The sequence below is a fragment of the Typopeltis vanoorti genome, chromosome 10 (genome assembly GCF_054136105.1).
Source record: "Typopeltis vanoorti isolate ZY-2024b chromosome 10, IOZ_Tvanoo_1.0, whole genome shotgun sequence".
Taxonomy (NCBI): domain Eukaryota; kingdom Metazoa; phylum Arthropoda; class Arachnida; order Uropygi; family Thelyphonidae; genus Typopeltis; species Typopeltis vanoorti.
In genome coordinates, this window is record NC_143558.1 from 54,441,831 (window position 1) to 54,459,788 (window position 17,958).

General features: G+C 34.2%; 1 protein-coding gene across 2 annotated transcripts in view; it reads left to right on the forward strand.

Moving 5' to 3' along the window:
* Positions 1–17,958, forward strand: part of Coq6 (ubiquinone biosynthesis protein COQ6, mitochondrial) — a 167,577-nt gene that overhangs the window by 139,417 nt on the left and 10,202 nt on the right. For both annotated transcript variants that reach the window (XM_090399076.1, XM_090399077.1), the window contains exons 10-11: positions 1,329–1,444; positions 13,320–13,486. In XM_090399076.1, coding sequence (XP_090255202.1) covers positions 1,329–1,444; positions 13,320–13,486 — 283 coding nt within the window. The remainder of the gene's footprint in view (positions 1–1,328; positions 1,445–13,319; positions 13,487–17,958) is intronic.

The window sequence follows — 17,958 nt, forward strand, 5'->3', positions numbered from 1 at the left end:
TAAGAGCTAATGTTGATACTGAAGGAAACTGACAAGGATGTAATGCAAGCTTGACAAAAGCAAATACTGCTTTTAGAAAATTGAATAATACATAGAATGGAAATCATCCAAATATTATGAAACCAAAATAAAGATCATCACTAGTAATGTTAAGGTATTGTTATATGGATCAGAGACATGGAAACTGACCAAAAAAACAGGAAGCTAAATTGAATAGTTTCTATATTAAAACTATTTTGGCCCCAATGTATGTATAACAGATGAATTATATAAATGGACTGAGCAAAAAAGTATTATGAGTGAAATTTAAAAAAATACAGATTTAAACTGATTGGACATGAGAATGGAAAGGAGAAAGATTCCAAAGGTAGCTTTGATACAGATCCTGGAAGGAAAAAGGAAAAGCCTAAAGTAACTTGGCAGAGAATAATAGAGAAGGAAAAGAAGAATGGTTGGGATAGCTGGAGTGCAACAGAATTTGGTGCACGAGACAGAGGTAATTGCAGAATACAGACTCTGGCCTTATGTGCCATAGGGGATGAAGTGGATAAGTCAATTTTCAGTATGTGACACTAAAGGATAGAACAAAGAATCTCCTTTGGAAATTTTGTAAAACTTTTAGTTAGCAAGGGTGTGAATACTAGATTTCTTTGTTCAGAGAGAGTTAAACAAGTGGAATGGGTTGCCAAAGTTGGTTCTGAGTGCTTTATCAGTAAATGAGTTTCATAGAGAAGCATGATAAGTATCGTAATGGTTAAGTGTGTGGCCTCCAGTGATCAGTATTTCATGGAGATATCTGTCAGATAATAATAAGATTAGCAAAACAAGTATTTGAAGCAAAACATGGCAGGATTAAGACCCAGATGTGATGATGCAGTGCTTCAAAATTTGCAATACAAATTTTGATGATATATTATTTAATCTGATCATATCATAGACCTGACAAATACAATGGTTTTAAAGAAAATTTATTACAATTATGTTACCATCATAGCATGTAGGACACCCTTGAGGACATACATCACAAGATGATAAAATAATGGCTTTGTTAAAGCTTTTCAGAACAAGCTGGTCTTTTACTAGGGGAAAGGCTAACAGAATCAGAATTTGGCCTGCTTAGTAAGGCTTTTAATTTATAAATTCTACAGGGAAACAGTTCTTGTAGAAAACAGTTATCTTTCTATTATAACAAATATATATATTCAGTATTGAATGTGTTCTAAAATTGCTCTTATTCTTCTTTTAAAACTTTTGTTGGTATTTTTGTATTTCATGAATCATGTATTTGTATAAAGAATAAACTCATCTGTGATACGTTTTTTCTTTAGTGATGCTGCTCACAGGATTCACCCATTGGCTGGATTAGGAGTTAACTTAGGATTTGGAGATGTTCAATGTCTTAGTGATGTGTTAATACAATCGGTATATGATGGAAATGATGTTGGTAAGCTTTTACTATTATATAACTAACCATTTTTGTGGAGAGCCTCTATATTGCAGTTGAAAGAACAATGTAACATTTGCCTTTGGTTGAAAACTATCTGAGTTTGATTCTCATCAACAATATGAGGGATATGGAGATGACAGGTTTTTCCTCAGGCTTTTCATCATGCAAATAGGCATGTTGGGGTAGTCCTGAATGCTGGAACACATTGTTCCTTATCTGACATGAACTGAGTACAGGATCTGATTGATGATATGAGGAGCTAGGTCTCTTGATCTTTGGGAGGTGGGGATACTAAAAAAAGTACAATATGAATTAGGGGATGATTAATAAGAACCTTGATTTTGTGACAGACTGAGGTCTGCACATAGTTTTTACAAAGTTAGGCTATCAGTGAATGTGGGGCTTTAATTAAGTTAATGTTGGTTGTATTGTTGGCTCTGTTTGTAATATATATCTTAGATCCATAGCATCAACTAAGGTGCCTATAACTAATATTTATTGGTTATGTCATTGCTAATTTCATGGTTATTGAAAAAAATTGATAATTATCCGACATGTACCAAAGCTGTACAATAGAAGAATCAGTCATATAGCAATTGACTGTTATCATAATCTCCATCTTCCTTTTTTGTTTATACTAAAGCCCAAAATAGTTGCATGCAAATTATCAGCACATCCAAATTAATTTAGGAAGGAATTCCTTGAATGACCCCTGTCATTCAAGGAATTTGCATCATGTCCAAATGGCAGTCATGCAAATATCTGATCCTTTGCCAAGATGTTGAAAACCCTGTTTTCACCTATTTTGAACTTAAATGGCGTTATTGCATCATTAGCTACAGATAAAACTAATCTTCCAGCTTCTTACTTTTATTTACTTCTTATAAATGAGAAATAAATAAACTTATTTTATTTACTTCTTACTTTTATGTCGAACTCAAGATTCTATATCCTGTTTCATTTTTTGACAGAAGGAGATCTGAAGAATCTCGTCCACTCTGATACTAGAAAATTCCCTTGTAACATTGTTGCCCTATTGTTTTGCAAGTTTGTGAGCCAAAGTTCATCCTCTTCTGTCACCTTTTTTTTTTATTATTATTTTTATTTTTTTTTTATTCTACCCTTGTTCTACTTCTGTCTATTCTGTACCCTAGAAATTAGGCTATATTCAAATCATTCTTAAGAAGGGCGACAAATTTTACATTTAAATTACTATCCAACTTCTCAGGCTTCTGTGGAAAGAGAACATATTGTAAGACACTGGGGAATGTTTTTCAAACCACTCCATTAACAGGTTTGCCGAAAGTAGTAACAGTGGTAAGCCACTATCACTGCTTTCTGTTCATAGAATTTGTCTTGAAATTGAAAGGTGTTATTGATGCAGTGTTCAAATAATGTTACAGTGTCTCATGGAAATGATTCATCAACACATCAAAGACATGGAAAACAATAGAAAGCATAAATCAGATTACCACACATACAACAGAAACTGGACATGTGGCAACCTATAACTTCTGACTATAACTATATAACCGACTTGACTATAACTTCTGCACAAGAGCATTCAAAGAGTTTTCAAAATGTTAAATAGCCTGCATCAGTTCAACAAGGCATGATCATACATCAGATTTGGTCATCTTTCATTAAAAACTTGCACACACAGACCTCAGATGCCTTCATTCCATTACAAACCATCAGGATTTAACATAAAATATGCGCTCTTTCCATTGTTCAAATATTATATACTAATGTTACCATTATTTGCTTATCTTAAAACTTGGTCATATGGTTCACTCCTTTCTCTTCTGATGAAGTGTATGATAAACACACACCAAACTAGTAGAGATTTAAATAAAATTGTTCTATCAACCTCTTCCATGTGGATTAGTACAGATTTAAAAAAAAAAACATATTACCATCTACCATCCAGTTTCTTTCACTTTTATTCTTTCTAAATAACAGAGATGCTGTGCTATCTGGAATGCTCCCCACTAATAAACAGTTACTACGACTTCTGTCATTGTAATTAATAGAGATTTTCTTGTGTATGTTACTTACTCTGTGGAATTTCACATGGTTACTCAAAAGCATTTGATCATATTTGGCATAAAGGCATCACATAATATGGACTAACACTAAATGAATTGGTTGCCAGCTTTGTCTTTAGTCATACATTATGTGTTATCATAGATAGATCTTTATCCTTATCCTCAAATTTCAACTTATGTTGGGGTTTCAAAGAATTCCATAGCATAATAAGTTAGTAGAAAGAACTAGTACCTTTAAAAAGAAAAATGGACATGTTGTTTTTGGAGGTTGAAGACATTATGGATGCTTTTGTATCAGGAAAGATTAGAGGTATAAGTCAGCTCAAGAAGATAAATCTTGTCTTGAGATTGAATATTTCGAAGGTAAGGACAAGTCAGATATTTCTTATAAGAAATAAGACAGGACTGCATTTTTGTAGCACTGAAGATCACAAGGTTATCGTTGTCCCAACTGAAGAATAGCAAGGATTGAAGTTTCCATTATATATTTAAGCTTAAGTTCAAGTCATTTTAAACAAAGGCTTAATGACTCCAGCATTTCATCTTGGTCACTGAGACATCTTTTGGAAATACAATACAGAATTGTAATGTGCATACAAACAACACAAGAAACACATGGAATAGTTTTTCAATCTTGGGAACTTTTACACAACCATATTGAGATTAGGTTGGTTTTTAAGATTCACTGCTGATTAAAAAAATTCATGTCTGTATTTACTGCAGTGAAGCATAATAGTTTTCTCCTATTTGACAACACAAGAAACACATGGAATAGTTTTTCAATCTTGGGAACTTTTACACAACCATATTGAGATTAGGTTGGTTTTTAAGATTCACTGCTGATTAAAAAAATTCATGTCTGTATTTACTGCAGTGAAGCATAATAGTTTTCTCCTATTTGACTGGGTACAGAATACAAAGAGAATGGTTTGTAGACTGGACTGATGATATCCATGGTAGCAGATGGATTTCTTATGTTCTTCCAGGCAGACACACAGCCAAATCTTACAGTATGATCATAAGACAAGCCGCATGAACAAGGAACCTTGTATATACAGTGGTGCCTCGTAGTTCGAACGCTTCTAACTTCGAACGTTCCAGAGTTCAAACACTTGAGAATGCAAGAAATTTGATTCGCAGTTCGAATGGCATTTCTAAGTTCGAACTATAGTCCAGGAACTCATAGTCATATAGCATTAGACAGTTTCAGCATGTCATTGGATATGCTTCTCCCCCACTAATATCCCTCACTCACTTCCCCCATGCCTGCACAGTGTGTGTGTGTCTCTCTCAGTCCGCTATACATTGTCCCTTACTTTACACAGCCTAGTCATTGCGCGATATGTTTGTGTAGAGAATTTGTAACTGTTTTTGGCATTTTTTTTTATTGCCCATGGCATCCAAGAATGTAGAAAGAACAAAACCCTAAAAGAAAAGTTGTACTATCGACAATTGAGATGAAAAAAGAAATTATCATGAAACACGAAAGCGGTACACGTTTGACGGATCTGGCGATGATGTTTAAAATGTCAAAGTCAATGATAATTAGCATTCTTAAGAATAAGGAAGCAAAAGCAGCAAATGTGGCTAAAGGTGTGACAACATTGACCTCCAGGAGATCACATGTTATTGAAGAGATGGAAAAACTCCTTTTAGTGTGGATAAATGAGAAGTGATTATATGGTGATGTTATTACTGAGAGAATTATTTGTGAGAAAGCCAAACATCTGCATAGTGAACTGTTATGTCGGCTGTGCCATTGTTATGTCTCTTTTTTCCTTTTATTCTTATCTTTTACTATATTCTATGCTTTACTTATCTCTCATGCATATTAGTTATTTTATTGCCGACAAATTTATATTTTTTGAATGACTGCGACAGCCGGCAATTAAATTCTGATACTCAAACAAATAACATTAATTTATAAGAGATCACGTGATGTGCAGTTGTAGTTCCCCCCTTTTCTTTCTTACATGAATTGCTTTCCCCTTCACTCACACAGGTCCGAAAGTTTTATAAGTGGTAATTCACTCTCAGAAATTCAGAACTCATGAACTTTGACATAAAAGAATACATTTATTAAACCACTAATATAGATACACTTTAAGTAACAATTTCAATGCTAAGTTACCTTCCTTAAATTAAATTGAGAATCTGAACTTCCCCCCTTTTTAGATTAAGATATCCAAAATTACAATCGCTTTGCTTAAGTAATGCAAATCCTATATCTCTGTCATATTATTAAACTCAGACTCGACTTATCCATACAGGGTTACTCAATGCTCACTTCCTAAGCACAATTAGATATAAACTTTATACATGGCATATCAAACTCATTCTAACTTATATTTTAACATGAAAAACAAATTCTAATTCTGCAAAATCTCTATCCCCCACAATTTAAGTAAAATTCAGGCTAATATCTGACACTACAGCAAATAGCCTCTTCCTGACAAATAGTTCAAAGGTTAGGTTCCCTTCTTAGCACAAGCTTGGAATGGCACCAGCTTACTTGACATAGACATTAGTCCAAACAGTCATTAAGGCACTATGGGTAAGTTAATGTGTGGAGCTCCTCAAATCCTTGGCTCCTATTCCTCTTTACGTTTGCAACTCTATAATATGTATAAAAAGGTTGTACATTATCATCTTGTCTTTGTTCTTGGGGTTCCGTGACTTCCCCCACACTTTCACTTCCGATATGGCAAGACTTCTGCATTTCTTAGGCATGTGTTTCTATGGCCTCTGCAACTTACTTACACTTTCTTCGAAGGTTGCCCTTCGCTGACTATACATTGGCGTGGTTCACCAACGGCTCTTTACTGGAATTCTGACTTCATTCCTCAGGTGGATTTATTCGACTCGGTACAACAGCAACCGGGAGATTGTTGCTGGGCACCAGCAACAAGCTTTTTCAGCTATCCAGGATTGGACGGGAACAGGAACAGAAAAAAAAAGAGACCATTTGAGTCTCACATGGCGCCTTATATTTGCCTTCCGAGCACCCTCTCTCGTTGACTACGTCATATTCTTTGCTACGGCCGATTGGTCACCTTAACTCTGAACTATTCTAACATGGTTCTAAAACATAGATCTCTTAAGCACATTAAATAATGACAATTCTGGTCCTGAAATACAGTTTTCCTTTGTTTATTTTTCGAGAACAATATTAGTTTTAAACACAGATTTCCTTAGCTTATTTAGTATTAATAATCTCAGTCAAGTTGATATACCTTTGAGTGAATATATATACAATACTCCCTTAGTCCTATCCTTGGAATGTAAGCATGTCTTTATCCTTAGGTTTTTCATTGTCTCTGTGTTCGGTCGGAAACAAAATGGCTTACGAATAGTGAGTCAGCCCTTTTTCCGACACAACACAACTTAAGAAACGCACACTTGAGACCAGTACTGAAAATGGGGAGTTTAAAGGAAGTAGAGGCTGGTTTGATAAATTCAAAAAACGATCTATAGTGTTGTCATGCATGGAGAGGCTGTGAGTGCCGATGTAGAAGAAGCGCACAAATTTATAAAAACCTTTAAGGAGTATGTGGATAGTGAGGGATTTGTATCTCAACAGGTCTTTTTTGGAAAAAAATACCCAAAAGGACCTATATCACAAAAGAAGAAAAGACTACACCAGGATATAACCCTATGAAAGATAGAATTATTTTGCTGCTTTGTGGTAATGCTAGTGGAGACTAAGATAAAGCCTTCTCATTTACCATTCTGAAAATCCATGTGTTTTTAAAAAGAACAATGTCATAAAGAGCAAATTCGGTGTTATGTGGGGGGGCCAACACGAAAGCATGGATACCAGAGAGTTTTTCACTGAGTGGATTTATCAAGAATTTGCTCCCACTGTAAAAGCTTACCTTACTGAAAAAAACTACCATTAAAAGCTCTTCTAGTGATGGACAATGCTCCTGCTCATCCCCCAAAATTTAGAGGAGGATTTAGTTGGTGATTCAGTTTCATCAAGATAACATTTTTGCCGCCCAATACCACTTCTATCATACAACCCATGGAGGACCAGCAAGTGATTTCAAACTTCAAAAAACTGTATATTAAGGCCATGTTTCAAAAGTGCTTTGAAATAAGGGAAGAGCATTACAACATTCTTCGTTGATTAAGGATTGTCGATAAGGCATGGAAAGAGGTTTCTATTAAAACAATGATTTCTGCTTGGGAAAAAACTCTGGCCAGATTGTATTTCAGTCAGTAAAGTAGTAAACTGTGAAGAAGAGTCTGTTGTAAATGAAATTGTGTCTTTGGGTAAAGCTATGGGATTAGAGGTGAGTGATGAGGATGTGGAGAAGTTAACAGATGATCATAAAACCGAACTCAGCACAGAAGAACTTCAACATCTTCACAATCAACAACAAAAAGAAGTGGAAAAATAAATTTTTATGGAAGAGAAGGATGCCAAAGGATGCATTTCCAATGCTGACCTTCAAGAGTTGTTCTCTGTTTGGATTGGAACACAAGATATTGCAGAAAAATGGCACCCTAATAAGACAGTAGTGACCAGGAATATCAACTTATTCGATGACAACGTGATGAGTTATTTTAAAAATATCAAAGAAAATCGTCAGCGCCAAACAACATTAGATTCTTCTCTGCAGAAAAAAGAGAACATGAATCAACATTCTCAACTCCAGCTAAGAAGCGGAAAGAAGACGCTTAACAATGGGAGCATTATTTTCATCTTTTTGATTTTTATATTAAAAAAATATTCTTCACTGTTATTTTTATGTTGTTTAATTTTTTCTAAGTTATTAACATTAAAAAACCTAAAATAGATATAAAAAAAAATTATTGAAATTTTTTGGATATGGGAACGGATTATTTCGCTTTCCATTATCTCTTATGTAAAATCTTGATTCGGACTTCAAACAATTCATAGTTTAAACAGGTTTCTGGAACGAATTAAATACGAACTACGAGGCACCACTGTACTTGGAACTCAGAGGGGAAATAGATGTCTCTAGGAAGTGGTAAGAGCAGTCAGCTTGATATTGGGTTTGAAAGCAGTGCAAGGATTATATTTTCCTTCCCTAGCAGTTCCAAGTATATACACAAGATTCTTTGTTTGCGCAGCTTGTCTTATGATGATCCAACTGGAAGATCTGATGTCTGTCTGTCTGCAAGAACATAAATGTATTTGCCACCATGATTATGGTCAATCAGGTCTAGCACACCATTCCTTGGACTCTCACACAGAATCAACTAGCAAAAAACTATTATGCTTCACCACATTAAATACAGTACAAGCATGATTTTTTGAATCAGCAATGGAGCTTAAAAACACCATTCCCATCTCCATATGGTTGTGTAAAACTTCCCAAGATATGGAAAATTATAATTCTTAGCAATAAGCATAGTATGCTTATTTTGTTTAAGAGCAACCCTGAGTTTTGAATGTTGCTGGCTTAGTGATAAACCTATTTAGTGATAAAACTATTATGAAATTCATATTAAAAATATACCTTGAAATTACATTTAGGGTAGAACTGGCAAATGGATTTGGATTAAGGAGAGTGGATTTGCCGAATCGTTAGCAAATCCACTCTCCGGCCAAGAAACTGCCAGTTTGAATCATGCCATGGGCTTTGATCTTTGTAATTGTCCTACTAACTCTGTGTGGAAAGGGAATCTGTGACCCTACCACTTCTTTTAGCAGAAGGCTTTATTCCCAAAACCATAGGAAGTTCGACAGTGACAGTGCAGCATCCATTGGCATTAAAAGTGAATAACTAACTGCAGTACTTCATGTACGTATCATAAACCTGATAATTTAATTGAGACAGTACTATTATGGATAAATTATTTTAAAGACTTAAGAAGAAAAATTAACACTAAAAGAATAACTTAGAAATGGATTAAACTTGATAAACTGTAATAGATTAAAGTATAAAAGCTAAAAATGTATGGAAAAAGAAATAATGTGGAGAAATAATTCAAAACCCTAGAAAAGATGAATCGATAAAAATAATAACTCATAATTACAGTGTATGAATCATTTCAATGTAGCGTTTGCTTTATTCAGATGATTTACTGCTAAACACATTCATTACAAGTCTCCAGGTGTCTCTAACTAAATTGCATAACAGCTGTAACAAATTTAGCTGGAAGATCAGCAACAAAAAGACCTAAACTATGAAAATAGGCAAGAACATAGAAAATTTCAGTTGCATTTTCAATGGAAAAAACCTATAGATCAAGTAAAATATTTCAGCTATTTAGGCACAGTTTTTAGTGAAGATGACAAATAAATTTTTAAAATAGACAACAGAATAATCAAAGATGGTATTGTGCAGAGCCAGTTGAATAAATTTATATTAAATAAGAGAGAAATCAATCAAAACACCAAACTAGCAGTATACAAGACTGTTCAAACCAGTTTTAAGTTGTAGATCTGCGAGTTGAGTTAAAAATAAAGCATTTGATCAAAGAGCCCACAGATATGAGAGTTCTGAGAAAGATTTGGGGAATGAACAGATAGTATCAGTTTCATAATCATATGCAAAATGAAGATGTTAGAAAGAACTAAACATTGTTAGTATTCAAGAATATATGAGCAGAGCTTATCTATGGTGGAATGAGTGAGGAAATGTTGGCAGAATAGTTTGATGCCAAGATGGCAGGAAAGAGACTCAGAGGGAAAACCAATGTCTATGTGGATTGATTCAGTGAGAAGTGCCTTAGAAGCATGAAATGCTTGATATGACAGTTTTGGCATGCCTGCAAGTAATAGAGTATACAGCAGAATCAAATAATTTGCATTATTTATATATTTCATTTTATTTATTTATTTTATTTATATTATCTAAGTGCTGTCAAAGTAGCCTGAACACCACTTGAAAGTACATATCAGGAAATTGATGATGAATATTAAATGTTATGAAGTTCATCCTACTTGGCATTGTTATAATGATTGACTCTTGATTGAGAATGACTGTGTAAGCAATGTTATCTGGGAGAGGAGTTAAGCGTTAGAGCATGGTCTGAATTACCTATGGGACAAACAACTTTCACAGTATACTTAGAAGGGTCACTAGTGAGGCAGAGATATAGGGCATTTGGGGAGTGGTTAAGGTCATTAGTAATGGTAAATGTCTCAGTACTTCTGCCTGCTCGATCTGTACAATTGGGAACAGTTGTTGACATTAAAAATCTCCTAGGAAAATAATTTTGCTGCTAGGAAAGTGGGACTGGAAAAGTCTAACCATTAGCCTGTCTTCATTTTTAATGTATTATAGGTTTGCAACTGTTCATGTTTCAAGTTTAACACAAAAAATTTACTTGCTGTAGTGAAATGAACCTTCTTATATATAGTTGTTAATATATCATCTGTGAAGTATTGAACTAAAGATCTTATATGTTTTATGCATAGATCTTATAGTCATTATACAACTCGGAACAACAGGAAATCTCTTAAATTTACATCCTTATGATATGTTTACCTCTTATCTCCATAACTATTCATAGGTTGTTTTTAACACATCATTTTTGCTTCTGCTATAGCTTGGTTAAATGTACATGATCATTTCTACAAGACTACATATGTACAATAATTCTTCTACCTTTCAGACTATCAAAAGTTACCAAGTTAACCCCCCCCTCCATCTCACACACACACACACACACACACATTTTTTTTCACTTCAATACAAAAAAAAAATTAGAATGTGTATATATATATATATCTTCTTTCTCTTACATGTTAGATCCAGCAGCCTGTCTGACTAATATGTCATCAAAGAAACCTTATTAATGCTGAAATAAGGTGATTAATCTTGTTTGGCAATCACCTCCATATGAAATCAGTTAACTCAACTTTAGTTGAAAACCCTTTATAATAGTTTTCATCCTAGATGGATTCAGTTATGAATATCAGTAGCATCCCTGATCGCCCTGCCTATCTTCACATCATCAGCAAACAATTGCACATCTGATGTTAGACCCTGCCTTGTGTCATTAATATATTGATTGAACAATAATGGCCCAAAGACTGAACTCTGAGGTACACCACTAGTCTTTTTTTTTATTATTATTAATCTTTGTATTGGTTATGGGCAGTACTACCCTTATATCATTTCCAGACTTGATATAGGCCTAAGCCTTTACAAGTGTTTTACCCTATGCCTGTTCTAGTTAACATTGTAGTCATTCTCTGGTGGCAACGTCATGGCACCAGTGTGCCCTATAGGGCCCTCAAGGAAAGAACTTTTATATCCTTCTGCGTAAGCCCAAGCTGTTTTAAGTCTTTATAACTATCTGCGCTCCATACACCATATAAAGAGATGGTGGTGCTGGTAAACCTTGGAGTTGTCCCATGCTCCTCCCATATCTTACTAACTAGATCTTGAATTTTTGTACTGGTTATGGGCATATATATATATATGAAATATTCCGAAAACTTTATTCTAGAGGTACAGAATGGACTTAGAAAAGGATGATCATGTATAGACCCAGCCTTTTGCCTAAAATTAATAGTAGAGAAAAGAAGAGAATATAATTTGGAAACACATATTGCATTTATTGACTTTGAAAAAGCATTTGACAAAGTTAAAAGAAACATATTATTTAACATATTAAAAGAAAGACAAATACCAAATAATATCCTAAAAGCTATCACAAGTATATATGAAAATAATCAAATACAAATAAGATTAAATCACAAGCTATCATATACAAGAGAGATAAACCAAGGGGTCCGACAAGGATGTCCCCTCTCAGCAACTCTTTTTAATATCTACTTAAATGAAATAATAATAAAATGGAGTAAAAATTTACACCAAGGAATTAAACTTTCACCTACAGTTAACTTAAACACTCTCCTCTTTGCAGACGACCAAATAATAATTACAAATTCTGAAGATAACTTGCAGAAAGCTATTTTAAATCTAAATGAGATATCCAAAGATTATGGTATGATAATATCAACGGAAAAATCAAAAACTATGGCCTTTAAAGGACAAGATCCAGCAAGAACTAAAATAGTAATAGATAACAAGATCTTAGAACAGGTGAATTCATTTAACTACCTAGGATGTATGATCACTTATGAAATTGAAAAAGATATAAACGTAAAAATTGCAAAATATTTAAAAATAACAGGTGTAATTAACTCTATATTTAAACCAAACCTAGTTCAAAAACAAACCAGGCTAAAAGTATACAATACATTAGCCTTACCGGTCTTAATGTATGGAAGCAAAATCTGGACGATAAAACAAAAAGACAAACAGAGATTAACAACAGCAGAAATGAAGTTTATGAGAAAAACTGCAAAGTATACCATATTTGGCCACAAAAGAAACGAAGATATTATGAAAGAATTAAACCAAGAACCAGTAATAGAAAAAATTAAAAAATATAAACATAAATGGATGGAACACGTTCAAAGAATGAAAACAGAAAGATTACCAAAACAAGCCTTAAAGTACAAGCCATTAGGAAAAAGAAAACCAGGATGTCCTCTTAAATGATTCGACGATGACTTCTAAGGCCGGAACAGGCCATGCTAGGCCTAAATCCTTGATACGTATGATGATGATGATATAATATTATGAGGTTCCACCACTCGCTGACACAGTATGCAAGCGTTAGAAGACATTTACCCAGGTAAAAAAATCTGGAATTGGCCCCCTAGATTCATAACATTATTATTTATTTATTTATTGTCTGTAGTGAATTGGTAGGAAAATGTTTCTTACATATTTGTCTCTAAATAATAGAACTTGTGATTGCCACTTATGAAATGAATTTATAAATACATTTGAAGTGGTGCTAATCACTTTATAACTGTCATTTTTCAGGCATGATGGAACCTTTATTAGAATATGAATCTCATAGGCAGCGGCATATAGTTCCCACTTTGACAGCTGTTGATATTTTGCATCGTCTTTATAGAACACAACTTACCCCCATTGTTCTGCTGCGTAGCTTAGGGCTGCATTTAACCAATACTTTGGATCCTGTTAAAGTGAGTAAATTAAAGATTTTTAATGAAAATTCCTATCATTTTGCAGATGAAAAGATTAGTTTTTTCAGAATCAAAGGATTGTGTGGGGGGGAGATAGTTTTTATTATTATTATTATTTTTTTTTTATTTTATTTTATAATGCATGATTCATATCTTAAACATTTTATATATTAAAAGAATAACCTAATATTGAGATAGAAGGTTACCTGCAAATTAGATCTTAATAACATTGTTTTATTTTCAACTAACTACTTGCTCACAACTGGTTCATTTGTTTAAAATGAAATGATTTTTGGAAGAGATGCAGACACCACTTGATTGGTAGAACAATATTACTTGTAGCAGTGTCTCAATTGGCGAAGGACCCTTTTTGATTTTTCTACAATTTTCAAGGATCTTAAGCAACATGAGAGAAGTGTGATTATGTTAAAAAATTAGTTTAAATCAGTTGAACTTTCTTCTGTAGAAGACCGAAGATCTCATCCCTTCCCCTTAATTTTGTTTTGATTGCACTTAAATTCTCAGAGAACTTTATGCATTATAAGAATCATGTTCTGAATTTTGTTCTGAAAGTCACTGCAGTGATACAACCAATGAAGATATCTGCAGAGGAAATAACTCCATCCTTTACAACTTAGTTATCTGTACTGAAATTCTCAGTGATCCTTAACTGTATTCCATATTTGGTTAAAATTGGTTGAACAGTACAACCTGTTAAGATATCCACAGAGGAAGAAAGAAGAAAAATGCTTTTTGACTTTTTGTTAACTTCAAAGTGCTCTAGTTTTTTAAACTAGATTTATTGTTTCACATTTTGCAAGTTGTCAGAGTTAAGCAGGTTGGATTTTGGCCTCTATCAAAAAAAAAAGGGAAGATCCAAAAGAATTAAAAAAAATTTTATATCTTGTAGTGTTGCATTAGTCTTAGAAGAGACCAGCATAATACTGGAATTGGCAGTTTGAAAAGACATTTGGTATATATTGTGCTCTCTATTATGCATGACAAAAGATATCACCTGAAAGTGAAGTGAATAAATTTTGCAAAAATCACTACCTGCAATCTTCCAAGAGATAAATTTTAGAGAGGGTAATTTGAAATCTTGATTTGTGAAATTTGAAAAATTGCATAATTTTAATTATGTGAAGTAATAAGTTATTGACATCAATAGGTAGTATTAAATATTAGAAAATGCTTATTTCAAAAAACTTAAATATTTATTAACATATCTGCATAATTCATGAAACTTCCATGATGCTATGCTTGATCAGCAGAAGAAAGACTTGCATACTCAGTTCTAGTCCACTGACCAGAGGAATGATAATTATATCTTGCTGTATTCTTGTAATCACCTTTTCATTTAGCAGACCGATACAAATTAACTCAATTCTCGTAAAAGTGCAGAGTGGCTGCCTGCTCCTTTTAGAGAATAAGACCTTAGAGGAGTTATATTTCATTTTTTATTAAATTATATATTTAATAGTTATTAATATTAATTTAATTTTTAACAAAAAATAAATAAGACATCTATTTCAGGGCAGTTAATAAATTGCCTTGAAATACATGGTTTCTGTTAAAAGTAAAGAGACAAACACTATGATGTTCATGTAATCCCATCTTCCTTTCATGTTAGGCTCAATGACCTGTTGCAGCATCTTAGAAAGATACCTGATTGCTGCTTATGATCAAGGATTTAATCCTGTGTGCATGTTCTTCTGACTGTTTTGCAGGGTGAAAAACCAGTATTTTCTGGAGGAAAAACCTTGCCACTCTGTATTAGACCAGCTAACTCACCTTTACTTGAAAAGCCCAGATGAAAGTTCTTTGCATTCTAGATAAAATTTGAACCTAGGTCTCTCCAACTAAAGGACATTGTCAATACTGACTACAGAAACTCTTATATAATAAATTTAGTTTAATCCTTTGGGGTGCTTAAGGGTCAAAGCTGTATAACTGAGAGGAGACCTCCACATAGCCTTTAAAGGAATGCAAAGAACCGACCAGGGCTTCTGACCTAATGGCCAATCCTCACCTTCTCGTGGCGCACGCTGTTGGGTATCTACTTGAATACTGAACGAACGAGAATGGGCTGGCAATTTGGGATTTAGCCGACCAAATTTTATTCTTATTGGTTAAACCAAAATAAAAAAATCATGGTACAACATGACAAAATTTCATGCTGGCTGGGGCATCGCCCGGTTAAACAAGGACCCCGTTGTTTTCGCCAGGGAACCAGGGCGAACAGCGAAAAGTCAGCTACTGGAACAAATCCGAAAACAAACCCCAACTCAACATCACCAGAGTTAAAGATCAGTACTATCAACGTAAGAAGCCTGAATGGCAAAGAAATGGAGCTAGCTGAGGAATTAGATAAGTACCAGATCGACATAATAGGGGTGACTGAAACAAAGAAGACCAAAACTGGTGAGATCTTTCTGAGCAATAAATACAAAATGTTATATTCAGGCAATGACAATCAAAGAAAAGAAGGAGTAGCCATAGTATTCAACACAAAATACTAGGCTAATCTTCTTGAATGGCAGTCAGTCTCAAGTGGAGTGATGTGGGCAAATATCAGAATGGGGACCTGGACAATGAGACTTATTTGTGCCTATGGTCCCACAGAAGGTTCTACTAAGATAGAAGTGGAGGAATTTTTTGAGACTTTAGAAAAAGCAACTAGATAGAGATCTAAATAGCAGAGTAGGAAATGATTGTGAGACATACAAAATATTTTGGGAAAATTTGGAGAAAAGAGCAAAGCTAATAATAATGGCAAATATCTGTTGGATTTCTGCTCAGGACATGGACTGGTTATTACTAACACCATGTTCCAACATAAAAATGTGCACAAATCCACATGGAGAGAAGAGGCAAGGAATAAGAAAAGTCTCATTGACTATGTTATTGTTGATAGTGATGTTTTCTCCCTGGTGCAGGACACCAGAGTGTACAGAGGATTTGAAATTGGAAGTGATCACTATTTAGTCTTGAGCAGGATAAAATTGAATTTCATATTGAAAAGAATAACATGTAAGAAAGTTTTAAAGCGAATAAAAGTTGAGCAGCTCTCAGATGTGAACTGTAGACTAAAATACACAAAGATTATTGAAGAAAAAATGAAAGAGTTTGAGAACAGGAATCAAACCTTGGAGATTAAGTGGCAAGCCTTGAAAAAAGCCCTGAATGATTCAGCTAGAGAGGCATGTGGTGAAGTTGTCTGCAAGGATAGAAAAATTAGAACTCCATGGTGGACACAGGAAGTTAAAGAGGCAGTGAAGGAAAAGAAGAAAGCATATCAAAAGTTCCTGTCAAATAAGTCAGCTTGTGCTCTTAGAGAATACAGAGACAAATGCAAGAATGCTAAACACTGTGTAAAACTAGCTAAATAAAAGTCATGGGAGGACTTTGGCAAGAATATAGAAAATAAATATCAAGAAGGTGGCAAAATGGGAGAAAAAGATATCCTTGAAGTATGGAGTAGTTACTTTGAAAAACTGCTAAATGAAACAAGCAGTGATGACAGCACAGTGGTAAAAAACACTGACCAGGCATGCAGTCAGGAATACATATCCATACGTGAAGTAGAAAAAGCCATCAAAGACTTGAAATGTGGAAAGACAGCAGGAGTAGATGATATTCGACCAGAAATGCTGAAGTATGGTGGTATAAGAGTCTTACAGTGGCTGCACTGCATAGTTCAGAAAGCCTGGACAGAAGGACGAATTCCCGATGATTGGAGTAGAGCTCTCATAGTACCCATATATAAAAAGGGAAATAAAAACTGAATGTGAGAATTACAGAGGTATTTCCCTACCGAGGGTTTCTGGCAAGATCTATGAAAGTATACTTGAGAAATGGTTGAGAAGAATTGTGGAAGAAAAGCTTGGTGAAGAACAAGCTGGATTCAGGCCGAATAGAGGGTGTCAGGATCAGATCTTCACTTTACGACAAATAGTCGAGAAAGCATGGGAATATAACAAAGATCTGTGTTTAAGTTTTGTCGATCTGGAAAAGGCATATGACAATTTGCCAAGAGAGAAGCTATTCAATACCCTACAGTTATATGATGTTAATATGGGCATTATATCAAGCAATACTTAGTCTTTATTTGAGTTGTAAGTCAGCAGTTAGAATTGAAGGAAGTACAGGAAGATGATTTAATGTTAAATCTGGTGTCAGACAAGGATGTATGTTATCCACTCTGTTATTCATTATCTATATGGATCACATTATGAAGAAAAGTGATATTAAACCTGATATCAAAATTGGAGATGTTAATCTCAGCTCTTTGCTTTATGCAGATGATGTTATACTTCTAAATAAATCCAGTACAAGTCTGCAGGATTCCCTGTCTAAATTGAATAACTCTTGTAATAGATATGGTATGAAGGTCAGCAATAAAAAGACAAAGACAATGAAAATAGGCAGAATCATTGAAAATGTCAACTATGTTGTGAATGGAGAACCTGTGG